General features: G+C 42.1%; 1 protein-coding gene and 1 non-coding gene across 3 annotated transcripts; one reads left to right on the top strand and one right to left on the bottom strand.

Annotated features, from left to right (window-relative positions):
* Nucleotides 1–1,842: 1,842 nt before the first annotated feature.
* Nucleotides 1,843–1,924, bottom strand: trnas-uga. Its single transcript has one exon. It is a non-coding gene; the product is annotated as a tRNA-Ser (tRNA).
* Nucleotides 1,925–10,698: 8,774 nt separating this feature from the next.
* Nucleotides 10,699–13,657, top strand: LOC121554424 (transmembrane 4 L6 family member 4). Of its 2 annotated transcripts, none has more exons than XM_041868011.2 (5): nucleotides 10,699–11,078; nucleotides 11,765–11,830; nucleotides 12,599–12,750; nucleotides 12,976–13,162; nucleotides 13,294–13,657. In XM_041868011.2, the coding sequence occupies exons 1-5, from the start codon at nucleotides 10,884–10,886 to the stop codon at nucleotides 13,300–13,302; spliced, it is 609 nt and encodes a 202-aa protein (XP_041723945.1). In that variant the 5' UTR covers nucleotides 10,699–10,883; the 3' UTR covers nucleotides 13,303–13,657. The 2 variants fall into 2 exon arrangements, with proteins under 2 accessions (XP_041723945.1, XP_041723946.1); XM_041868012.2 differs by having other exon boundaries at nucleotides 13,291–13,657.
* Nucleotides 13,658–13,675: the final 18 nt, after the last annotated feature.

Raw genomic sequence — 13,675 nt, 5'->3', positions numbered from 1 at the left:
CAGTGAAGAACAAATACCATTGTAAATACAACCTATATTTATGTGTATTTATTTTCCTTTTTGTACTTTAACTATTTGCACATCATTATAACACTGTATATAGACATAGAATGACATTTGAAATGTCTTTATTCTTTTGGAACTTTTGTGAGTGTAATGTTTGCTGTTAATTTTTTATTATCTATTTCACTTGCTTTGGCAATGTAAACATATGTTTTCCATGCCAATAAAGCCCTTGAATTGAATTGAGTAGTTTAATCCCACCGCTAGCAGTACTACAAGGTTTGAAAGTCTATTTGACTACACTACACTACCCCCGTCTGGAACAAATGTGATATTACATGACACGAGGTGATCAGTCTCAAAGATGGCACGCAGACAAGACATGAAACCCGTCTTTAGGGTACGTCAGCTATTTGCTAAAAAATATTGATTACCTTGTGTAAGTGTACAATCTTATCTCCATAGTGTTTGCGGCACGGACAGGCGCCGTGGCTTAGATGATTGAAACGCCTGTCTAGTAAACAGGAGATCCTGGGTTCGAATTTCAGTTATGGGTTTTGATTTTGGCTCGATACACACAACCTTTCTCTGACGTCATTGCTTCGAATACTTGATACTGATTTCAAAATGTGTTAGGGGTAGTTTTTCGTACTCCACGTACGGCATGGCGCTGGTGTGAAAATCCCAACAATGTAAAAATCCTCACAATTCAATGGTGGCGAGAGTTCAAACAAAGACAATAGCCTAGACATGTTTCAAAACACCGTGGTTATTTTTTGAAAAAATGTTCTTTTTTTTTCTTTCTTTTTCTATTTTACCATTCTAAATCAACTAATATGGCAGATTAATTCCTTTAAAAAATATACGTTTTACCATTATGATAACATTGTGCCACCAGTAGGAGTAGTAACACCCATGGTGGTAGCACCAATGAGACATTTTAGGTTATTGAGGATTTTCTCAAATCTAAGGTCATTATAAGTAATTTACTAAAGTGATATGATTATTATTTTGCCCACAATGTTATTTCCTTTCATTTAAATTTAGTAACACCAAGTGACAGTTTGGATTTAGACACAACAAATGACCAATGGAATCCTCAAATTGATGACACACTAAAAGGGTGTGATTAGCTCATATTTGTCTTTAATATAGACCCCTTCCCTGATAATAGTTTGCCACTGGAGGGAATGCTCAAGGTCCTTGTATATATTTGTAATGAGTGATTGTTTAGGCGATAACACCGATGACATTAAACTGAGGGATAACCAATCTACTAGTAAAAAAAAAAGCATTTTAATAGCCTTCTTTGTTTTTATTTAACTATGCAATATAATATATATATATATATTTTTTTAATTTGTTCACTTTCTAGCGTTCAAAATAATAATAGATATTAATATATTTTTTTTCTTCCCATGCCAATAATAATAAAAAAAATAAAAAAAAAAAATAATAATAATAGATATAGCTAAATCCCAAAAGCATGTGACTACAACTCTACACATCACTACTTGGACAAGCCAATTTGCTTAACGTTTTGCAGTATAAAGGACTTGCATTATGTTTCTTAATTAATAAACAGTTCAATATAAACAAAAACATGTATGATGTGCAACTATTTGTAATTTTAAAGTGTTTTTCATGGTTCCAAAGCAAGGGACGCAAATTCACAGCAATTCAAGAAAGACCCAGGCTATTGCTACCTTGTTATTAACTCGTTTCACCGTCTTCATCGGATTAGCTGGTTCAGGTGGCCATATAAACTGATGTAAACAGAGGAACTATATTTTTTATTATGATCAGGCGTTTTACTTGCGCAAAAAGTTTCCTAACACTCGCTGCGAGCAGGGTTCGAACCTGCGCGGGAAGATCCCATTGGATTTCAAGTCCAACGCCTTAACCACTCGGCCATCGCAGCTGCTATTTCTGCTGCGGAAGAGTTTACTATAAAATAATGTCTTACCTGTCGGTGAACAATTAGTTATAATGTTATTTCCAGTAACTGCTGGAATTATGTAGCTACGCCTACGTCCATCTGTTTGTAGCGGTCTACTTTTACAAATTGCCATGTGGTACAGCGCGCATAAATACGCAGTACACTCACTGCGTGCAAAGGCACAATATAACGTACAAAACGAGGATCATGCAGTACTTTGTTCTAATCTGTATGTAGGTGGCAGTACTGGGTATGAATTAAACTTTCATTACATGAGCTAGTCTTCTGTGTGGTGTTGAACCCCTATGGACCGGTTACCCAGACACAGATTAAGCCTGGACTAAAAAACGATGTGAATGATTTTTAGTGCTGGACCAGGCTTAATCTGTGTGGAGGAAACTGGCCCTGTAAATGTCTGTGGTTGAACCATTGACATAGTTAAACTATCTCTGGTTTAACCTTCACCAAACCCCCTGACACCACAACACAATGTATATGCACTGTAATGTAAAGTGTAATAGGAATAAAGCTCTATATTTCTTTTTCTCTCTCTCTCTCTCTCTCTCTCTCACACACAGAGAGAGAAGTGTCATGTCGGCGTCTCTCCTTCGTTTAGCTCCACGACCCCCACAACCGTCTTGAGGTTGGTACAGCCGATCTGCCAACTTCTGTCTGTAGCGTTCAAACAGTTTGGGCTACACTCTAATATGACAGACACTTCAGAACAAACTTCCTTTATATTTTTTTGGGGAACTATGTTGTTCCATGTTGTGAATCTGTTATTCAATGTATGGGCTAATAGCAATAAGGACAAAAATGTTTTTTCATCAAATATTTGTTAAATATATTTATTTGATACTTCAAAGGGTCTTAAAATTCCAAATCAAATAACAAAATGATCCTTGGTATGACCTTCTTGAAACAATTCCGTATAGCTTAGCACTACCCCCCCCTTATGGGTTAATAACAGACCCATGATGTCACATCGCACCACCTCTGACATATCAAATTATCAGATCAGATTAAGGTTATTGTAGTCAACTAAAATGAAAAATTAAATAAAATACTTAACAAATACGTTTGAAAAACTATAACTATACTGAAACTCTTTGACTCCAAAACGAACTAAAATAAAATAAAAACCACCATGAATTATGCTCAGTTTTAGTTTTTTTTCTCTAAACTTTGGGCAGAAATCTAACTGGGTTTTCAAGCTTTTTTGGGAGGATTTACTGAATCTTGACGGTAAATGTGGCCAAAAGATTGCGATGTTTCAAAATAGGCCTAGCTTGTACATCATCATCACTAAATATCAATAGCTAACAGGGAAAAACTCAGCTATGTAGCCAACTTATTTCTTCTTACATGTCCTACTAAAGTTAAAAGTATTGCATTGGTGTAGAAATGGGCGAGCGAGAGTTTCCATCCACCATATTTTTTGCACCAATGTCGGCGCTAATCCAAGTCACATTGAGATTGACTTTATAATTTAAACCTAGCCATACCTTTGACTTGACCAATCACTTTATGTACTACTGCCCCCCAGTTGCAAGAGGTGACATCCCTAAAAACACCCCCAACTATACAACCCAAATGGCTCCAAGCCTCCCACTCATGCGTTCTGTCCCTAACACTAAAACTTAAACGTAATAATAGAAAAACGAAATAGAAATATACAACAAAAAAACTAACTGAAACTAAACTGGATTTTTCGAAAAAAGTTTAAAAAAAAAATGTATTGAAATACAAATGAATATAAAAACACAATACTATAATAAATAACCTGGGATTAGAGGAACACCTCTCTTTCCATCTACGTCAATGGTTATACTAATATATTACCAGGCTTTTATTATGACCTTATTATCACAACTATGACACACTTATAACCTAGTGTGTGTGTGTGTGTGTGTGTGTGTGTGTGTGTGTGTGTGTGTGTGTGTGTGTGTGTGTGTGTGTGTGTGTGTGTGTGTGTGTGTGTGTGTGTGTGTGCATGCGTGGCAGGGCTTGTACCAGGCACAGGCTGGTAGATAGGGTGAGACGTTCATGCAACAGGGGCCATAAACCTTATTGGTGTCCGGGTCAAAATTGACTGTATCCTGTTATGTTATCTGTCTCCAAACAATAAACTGTCCATTGATATTTAAAACATGCTTTAATGATGCAATTGGTGTTTGAATTTGAGGAAATAGCACTTCCGTAGCCTATACACTTCTGTAAATTAATTGAGTGTAGAGAAGTTGATGGCAAACAAGCATGACAAAAGGGTTGCTTTCTGTTGTCTCGCCAAACTTAGGCTATAGCTTGTCAAAGGATGAATGAGACTGAGATGTCGATTGAACATTTCTCACTGGTCTAACTCAAGTGTAGTATATGGTTTAAAACAAGTAGTCGAATCTAGATTAGTGTAATGAATACTCAGGGAGAAAAAGGTGTAGATTCACGCACAGAGCGCGGCAGGTTTTAATTTCGCCTTTGCAAAAGGCAGAAATCGTGGTCACAGGCAGGCAATGATCATACACAGGTAGGCAAACAGGCAGGAGAATCAAAAACTAGGACTGAAGGCTATAACTGGTTCTCATAAACGAGTTAGGAAAAGGTTTAGTAGAGTCAAAACGAACAATACCTCACAAGGCACAAACAGAATGAACTGAACTAAATAAGGAGCTGATGAGACCAGGTGAGTAACTAACACAGGTGAAATCAATGAACAAAAATGAAAGACAGGGCTACGTTCAAGAACACAAATAAACAGGTCTACATTCAAGAACACAAGGTTGACTAAGAAAATAAATACAGAACCTTACAACTAGTCTAACTTGAATCCATATTTGCAAATCATCCTGTTGCGGCTATTTGTACACCGATTTACAAAGATAATGAAAACAAACATTCTCTTTCTCTGGACATTTCAATGTGTCTGTGAACATATTAATCATAATCAAATGAGACCTATAATCTTTAACCTTTAGCCTTTAGGTATTTTATAAGGAGACCTATAACCTTTAACCTTTAGCCTTTAGGTATTTTATAATGAGACCTACAACCTTTAACCTTTAGGTTTTTTATAATGAGACCTATAACCTTTAACCTTTAGGTATTTTATAATGAGACCTATAACCTTTAACCTTTAGCCTTTAGGTCTTTTATAATGAGACTTATAACATTTAACCTTTAGCCTTTAGGTATTTTATAATGAGACCTATAACCTTTAACCTTTAGGTCTTTTATAATGAGACTTATAACTAGCAACTCTCGAGTGGCGCAGTGGTCACTGCATCGCAGTGCTAGCTGTGTCACTTGAGATCCTGGTTCGTGTCCAGGCTCTGTCGCAGCCGGCCGCGACCGGGACACCCATGGGCGGCGCATAATTGGTCCAAGGTAGGGGAGGGTTTGGCCGGCAGGGATGTGGGTTCGTTTCCCACGGGGGGCCAGTATGAAAAAAAATGACAGCGGTCTAGGAGACCCTGCTGATTGTCTGTTTGTCTCTCTTACAGAAGAAAAAGCTTGTATGAAAAACCCAGATAAAGATGCCTGGCAAATGCTGATCTAAGATGGGATACTGTGGCATGTAAACATATGTTGTTTTTGTGGTCTGCGCAGGCTCAGTTTCGCATATCATGGGTGTTGTGTGATGATGTTTTCATCTGATTGTCAAACAAATCACTTCAAAGAGTAGGCTACCTGTGCAGTTTCATCCACCATAATAATTCCCAGGGGCGCAATTATATATTTTTTAATCCGGTCGGATAAACACTCCAAACAGCCTACCCGACCGCTCGGAGGCGTCTGCATGGTCCTAAAGCACACCGTTGCCTCGTTTTGTATCACATTCCAATGATAAAACTGGAGGGGACACAAATGCAATTTCAGAATGTGGGAGGGACATGTCCCCCCCGTCCCCAGTGTAAGTTGCGCCCCTTATAATTCCATAATAATTTAGCCTACTATAATTAATTTAATATAATTTACTACTGGCCACTTTCACCCCTAATTTAGACAAGTTTTCTACTTATAATTCCCGACATTTGTTAGCCAACTATATTTTGATACATAGCTTCTCTTCTGTCATAACTTGTTGCACCAGAAGACTAAATAAAGGTGTGCTCACCAGAATAATGTCTTACTGTCACGACTTCCTCCGAAGCTGCCTCCTCTCCTGGTTCGGGCAGGCTTCGGCGTTCATCATCACCGGCCTTCTAGCCACTGCCACTCCTCATCTCATCATTCCATTTGTTTTGTCTTGTTTATTACACACATCTGGTTTATATCCCCTCATCAGTACCTGTATAAGTGTTCCCTCTGCCCCCTTGTCTTTGTGTGTGATTGTTTATTGTGGAGGTTAGTTCAGCTCGGTGGAGCTCCTTATATTTTTGTATCGCTGGGATATTTCACCCGTGTGCCTTGTTGTTTCCCAGTGCACCTGATTTACGCACTGGAGTGTTTGACGCATTGCTGCGTATCGCTGTGTTTTGGAAATAAACCCTTTATGTAGTGATTTACCCTCCTGCGCCTGACTCCTTCAAAATCACTCACCGCAGAATCACACACCAAGACATGGAGTCAGCAAAAGAAGAGCACTTACCTGGAGTTCTGGCGCGGGTTCGGGAGCATTCTACGATGCTAGTCAGCTTGGGAAAGCGATGGATCAGGTTCTCCAGGTCGTCCAATGCCTGGAGAGGAGAGGACCCGACCCTTTGGGACCAGCTGAGCGAGCCGTCTTCGATCACCCGCCCGAAGGTAGAGAGGCGGGCGAGCGGCTGGTCCACCTGAGGCAGGGGACGAGGACCGCGCAGGACTTTGCCCTGGAGTTTCATACTCTAGCGGCCGTTTCCGGTGCAGCCTGCGAGAGGACGTCCGAAGGGAGCTAGCCTGCCAGGATACCATGTTGACTTTCGACCAGCTGGTGGACATGGCCATCCGGTTGGACAACCTGCTAGCTTCAAGAGGACATCCTGGAAGGGGCCTGCCTGTTTTACCCCCCCTCAACCCGGATTCAGTTCCGATGGAGCTGGGTGGTGCAGCGATCCGGGAGAATGGAGGACGACAGCTCCAGTGTCATTCTTGTGGCAGGAGAGGACATTCGGCTGCACACTGTCGTCAGGGTTCTTCCGGGTCTGGAGGCGGCAGGCAGGGCACTCTCGCGTCACCCCAGGTAGCGCAACCCCACACTCGTTCAGAGCCCTCTGCTGCGCACTGCACCATACATCTGTAATCGAGTCAATGCATAGTGCGCGATTCTTCACAAAATGAGATCTCCGGAGTGCGTTCAACCTGGTGCGTGTCCGAGAGGGGGACGAGTGGAAGACAGCATTCAGCACAACCACAGGGCATTACGAATACCTGGTGATGCCTTATGGTTTGATGAATGCTCCATCCGTCTTCCAGTCCTTTGTGAACGAGGTGTTTCGGGATTTGCTTCGTCCCGGCTCCGCTGGTCTGCTGAGGCTGACAGGGCCTTCAGTAACCTGAGGGTTCTGTTCACCTCAGCCCCGGTACTGGCCCATCCCGATCCATCACTACCGTTCGTAGTGGAAGTGGATGCATCCGAGGTAGGGATAGGGCCAACCAAGCTCCGCCCCTGTGCCTTCTTCTCCAAGAAGCTCAGCCCGGCGGAGCAGAACTACGACGTCAGAGCCCTGACCGTGTGGTGGCTCGAGGGTGCGAAACACCCTTTCCTTGTCTGGACGGACCACCGTAACCTGGAGTACATCCGGGCAGTGAGGAGGCTGAACCCTCGCCAGGCCAGGTGGGCCCTATTCTTCACCCAGTTTGATTTGACACTGTCTTACATCCCGGGTACGAAGAACGTGAAGGCAGATGCACTGTCACGGCTGTACGACACAGAGGAGAGGCCCATAGACAACACCTCTATACTCCTAGCCTCCTGCATTGTGGCGCCGGTAGTGTGGGCGATGGACGCGGACATAGAGTGGGCGTTACGCACAGATCCATCTCCACCTCAGTGCCCAGCTGGGCTGCAGTACGTGACGTCTCTTGTCCGTGACCGTCTGATTTATTGGGCACACACGTACCCCTCCTCTGGTCACCCAGGTATCGGCCGTACAGTGCGCTGCCTGACCGGAAAGTACTGGTGGCCTACCTTGGCTAAGGACGTGAGGCTGTATGTCTCCTCCTGCTCGGTGTGCGCCCAGAGTAAGGCACGTAGGCACCTCCCAGCGGGTAAGTTACATCCCTTACCAGTGCCACAACGGCCATGGTCCCACTTGTGTATTGACTTTCTTACTGATCTTCCCCTCTCTCAGGGTAACACCACCATCCTGGTCATTGTGGACCGCTTTTCTAAAGCCTGCCGCCTCCTTCCTCTGCCCGGTCTCCCCACGGCCCTGCAGATTGCGTAGGCCCTGTTTACTCACGTCTTCCAGCACTATGGTGTGCTAGAGCACATAGTGTCTGACCTGGGTCCCCAGTTTACATCCAGGGTCTGGAAGGCGTTCATGGAACATCTGGGGGTCTCGGTCAGCCTGACCTCTGGGTTTCACCCCGAGTCTAATGGGCAGGTGGAACGGGTGAATCAAGGGGGGGGGATCCCATAATTGAACTAAAATTTGTTATGAGCTATGGTCCCACACACGCATGCACCCAATCAGGCACACGAACACACAGCAAGAGACAGAAGCCAGCATGTCTGTGTGAACGATTGTACTGTTGTGGTTTCCCAAACACAGATTAAGCCTAGTCCTCAACTAAAAAGCTATTTCAATGGGAGGTTCTCACTTGAGCATGCTTTTTAGTCCTGGATTAGTTTTAACCTGCGTCCGGGAAACCGGCCCTGCAAATTCCACTTTACATGGTATTGATGACATACTTACAATAATCCAAATGTAAAATCTTACAGTGAAGAACTAACTGTATTGAATGAAATTTCACCTTGTCATGATTGGTTGAAAACAATATTTTGCTGCCAGGACTTTTCCCCCTGGATTAAAGTCTGTTCTTAAAAGTGCCTTACGGCCTAACTGTGTTCTTGGTCTGTGATAGGATGTCAAGGGTCTTGTCAGTTTTTCCCATCATGGTTTATGGTCGTCATTTGCGTGTGTGTTTGTCTGATATGGTTGTATCAGTGAATTATGGTTCCCTACTCTGATGAGCGGGAGGTAGGGTCCAGAGTTCAAACATACACACACACACACACACACACACACACACACACATAGCCACACTTGTCAAGGACACACAGATTCTGACGTCACATTATACATCTCACAGACACACAGATGAAACACACACCCAATCCCCCAACCCTCCCCCGGCTTATCAGTAGCCATGGTGATGGACCATAGTATTCTGATTAAACACAGATACTGCATACCCTAAAACTATAGGTACACTCTGGAGTATCTTCAGGTAAAGGTTACCCATTGGACAAAATTTTAATCAAATTGAATTACTAAACTGAGCATTATTATCACTGTTCAGATTCCAGAACATGTCACAGGGTTGAAAATGTGACATTACCAAGTTTACAGATATTTGAACAAATTGAACCACTAAAAGTGATTAGCCACCTAACATATACAACTTCAACAGGAACATTTCTACCAATGGATAGATCAGCATTGAATTGAAAATGAGTGGAACAGCAGTGAATGTTCCGAATGAGAAAGGTTCCGAGGTGGGTGCCGCAGCCAATACAAGAGTCCATATCTGATTTTCCATTTGGAATGTTCAATTTATTGACCGTTTTCACATTGGAACTCTGTGCCACATCGAAATTCTACACCAACTCCAGCAGTTTCCATTGGCCCACCATATTGGGTGTAGCCTACCCAGAGCAATAGATAGAACATTAATTTATGACTGTACCAACCTATATCCATATAGTCTGTTCAAATACATCTGTGTGGAGGAGACAACCTGTGAAGCAACCCCAACCCTGTTTATCTCTCTGCATTAATGACTGGAGTGTACCAACCCAACATACATTTACATAATTTTAAGATAGGGGATTCAAAGCATCGACCTTTCAGTTACTTGCCAATATTGCCGTCTCGACCTTCTTGCCCTTTGTGCTGTTGTCTGTGCCCAATAATGTTTGTACCATGTTTGTGCTGCTACCATGTTGTGTTTCTACCGTGTTGTTGACATGTTGTGTCGCTACCGTGTTGTTGTCATGTTGTGTTGCTGCCATGTTGTGTTGTTGTCTTAGGTCTCTCTTTATGTAGTGTTGTGGTGTCTCTCTTTATGTAGTGTTGTGGTGTCTCTCTTTATGTAGTGTTGTGGTGTCTCTCTTTATGTAGTGTTGTGGTGTCTCTCTTGTCGTGATGTGGTTTTGTCCTATATTTTTATTTTTAATCCCAGCCCCCGTCCCCGCAGGCCTTTTGCCTTTTGGTAGCCGTCATTGTAAATAAGAATTGGTTCTTAACTGACTTGCCTAGTTAAATAAATGTTTAAATCAAATAGATAATGCTCTTAACCTGGTACCTTCTGGCATACATAGAACGGCTTTGTTCTAGAACAGCTAACTCTATACACACTGTATGTGTTTCTTTATTGAGCTGACCTCTTGGCTAGGTCTCCCTCCTAAAAGAGGTCTTCTGCCCTCAATGGAACTTCCTTGATAAATAGCGGTTAAATACAAAGTGGACGAAAATAATCCTGTTTTATGACTCAACGCTCAGGCCAACTAAAGGTGATGTAGTGATGTAATCACTGGGGTGTGGAGCCAGTCTTATCGCCTAACTAACCCCTCCTCTACCGAGCTAAACTTCACCTCAGGATTTAAGCAGCTTCGCCTCCATCACTAGACCCATGCTAGACCTAGGTTGAGAAGAGAGCGAAGGAGGAGTAGTCTAGAAATTATTTTCAACTTCTGAATTCTTCTCATATCTCTTTCTACGAGGAAACCAAATAGAGTCTTGAATTATCTACGCAACATTCTTGAGCTTTTCAACGTTGAAGAAACCGTACAACCAGCAACATGTGTACAGGAAAATGCTCTAAAGTCATCGCGATCCCGCTCTACATCTTGGCGGGGGTCTCAATCATCTGTAACATCATTGCGTTCTTCCCCGGCTGGAAGACGAATTACGCTGAGGAAGAAAGAGAAGGGAAGGGAGACCGGATCACAGACGAGGTTAAATATATGGGCGGGTTCATCGGTGGCGGACTCATGGTGAGTTTAATTTTGACCATTTTGTAACATGGTTGGGTTCATTTGGACCATTACCTAACATTATTAGTTTAATTTTGACCATACTACAATATGATTCTTTTAATTTTGACCATTATGTGACATGATTGGTTTAATGTTGAACATTATGTGACATGATTGGTTTAATTTTGGCCATTACGTGACATGATTGGTTTAATTTTGAACATTATGTAACATGATTGGTTTAGAAGACCAGTGTTTAGGTCAGTTCCATTTTAATTCAGAAAATGAACTGAAATTTAAACTCCAAAGTTCCTTATTGAAAAACAATATTGACTGAATTGAAATGGAATTGACCCCAATCTTGGTTTAGACATGCTGATTCTATAGACAATTGGTCACACCATGATCACAGGTTTGTGTAGTCATTTTTAGATGTATAAAAATACAATAAAATGTACCCTTTTCATGATCAACAGTTTCCTAAGTGTAAATTCATCTGAATGCTGAATGGATCTGTACATGTGAAATATGCTGTCTCAATATGCTACTCCAAGACAAAATAATTGTGAAGAAGTGTTTTATCTCTCTCTCTCTCTCTCTCTCTCTCTCTCTCTCTCTCTCTCTCTCTCTCTCTCTCTCTCTCTCTCTCTCTCTCTCTCTCTCTATATATATATATATATATATATATATATATATATCTTTAGTGCCTTATTCCAGCCATCCACATCCACCTGACCAGCAGTAATGGTTGCTGTGCCAACCGCTGTGGGGTAAGTCGAACAACAGTCCCCTAACCACAGATCTAGGATCAGATTACCCTCCCCCCAATCCTAACCTTAACCATTAAAGGGATGAGTAAATATCTAAACCTGTATCAGTTTCATTCTCTCTACTGCACCACACAACATGAGGGTGGTGGTTTGGGCCTATGGGTGGGCCAATGACAGCTTGTGTATTATAAATTCATCACAATAGTGCAATAACGAAAAACACCTTGACACCTTGCGGTCCTCTGTAGCTCAATTGGTAGAGCATGGCGCTTGTAACGCCAAGGTAGTGGGTTTGATCCCCGGGACCACCCATATGTAAAAAATGTATGCACACATGACTGTAAGTGGCTTTGGATAAAAGTGTCTGCTAAATGGGATATTATAATCACTTCACCACCCTCTACGTGTGTAATGTCAGGAAATAACAAACTGTCTGTTTATGGTTCTGTCTGATGTTGGCCCACAATGTTACATTATGGGCCAGTCTAATTTCCCAATGAAAGCACATTTGTAAAAAGTGTTAGATTACTCGAGGAACCAATCTAACATAAACTCATGGGTCAGAAACACACCAGCCTTGGATTAGATGTATTTGTCATCCTATATTTAAAACGAGTTTGTAGAAGCCTAATTAAGAACAAAACCTATTTTCCAGGTGGTAAATACACAAAAAAAGCTAACATCTACAATAAAATCTCCCTTCTCTTCCCCTGACCTCCTCCCTAACCTCTCTGACCTCTGACCCCTGTCTGTGTCTCTTCTTTTCAGATGTTCCTGTCCATTGGGTTTGCTGCTGCTGGGGTTGTTGGAGCGCTGTACAGTTTGGCTACGTCTGCCCTGGTCCTGGCCAACGGGCCTGTCTGCTTATTCTTGGCTCCAGGTGAAACAGTTCCAAATTGGGGGAGGCCCTTCATGAACAAGTACGTATTTTTATAACTTTTTCCCCAGCTTTATTTAACCAGGTAGTCCCATTGAGGTCAAATACTGCTTTATAATGATAACACAACTATTATTATTTATATCTCTTTGGATACTATGCCTGGCTACTGTAAATAACTTTATGATGCCTGCCGATGTCAAAATATCAATACAATTGATTGCTTGCTTGATTGATTGAATGATTGCTTGATTGTTCATCGTTGCAGCAGCGGCAATTACCTGGGCGATAGTGAACTCTGGAAGACTTGTAAAGAGCCAGAGGATGTTGTGCAGTTTAACATCGGCCTGTTTGCCACTCTACTGGTGGCTGCTAGCCTGGAGCTGGTGCTGTGTGGAATACAGATGGTCAACGGACTGTTCGGATGCATCTGTGGTACCTGTGGCGGAAAGGAGGTGAGAGAGGGGGAAGGGGGAGGGGAGGGAGGGGAGGGGGGGGTGAGAAGAGAAGGGGGAGGGGGAGGGAGGGGGAGGGAGTAAGAAAGAAAGTGTTCACCTAACCTTTGACCTTTATCTCCTGCCAGTAGGAAATGTGATGATCCATGATGACCATCGACTGTGACCATTTTTCAACCACGACCACTTGAGGACCGTAAAGAGCTGACCGCAGCAACCCCACCCTTATACTATCCTTCATCAAGAGGAATGAATGGTTATTGAAGAGTGGTTATATTCACTTTATCTTTGCTCTGGGGCCTATTTATAATATACATAGACTGCTTAGTGTAGGCTATTAAAACACATCAGTGATTGTAATATGTAGCCTATAGTCACGTTTGTATAGGTATGACATTTGCTTGTTCTGTCAATTGTATGTTTCTCATGTTTTAATTGAATTTTATGCAGATTTTAATTTGTTTTATTTTGTAATAAAGACTGAAAAATGTTTTAGTTTCTTCTTCTTCTTTA

This window comes from Coregonus clupeaformis, chromosome 39, assembly GCF_020615455.1.
Source record: "Coregonus clupeaformis isolate EN_2021a chromosome 39, ASM2061545v1, whole genome shotgun sequence".
Classification (NCBI taxonomy): domain Eukaryota; kingdom Metazoa; phylum Chordata; class Actinopteri; order Salmoniformes; family Salmonidae; genus Coregonus; species Coregonus clupeaformis.
The sequence above is the reverse complement of the archived record's forward strand: the minus strand, read 5'-3'. Positions and strand labels throughout refer to the sequence as shown.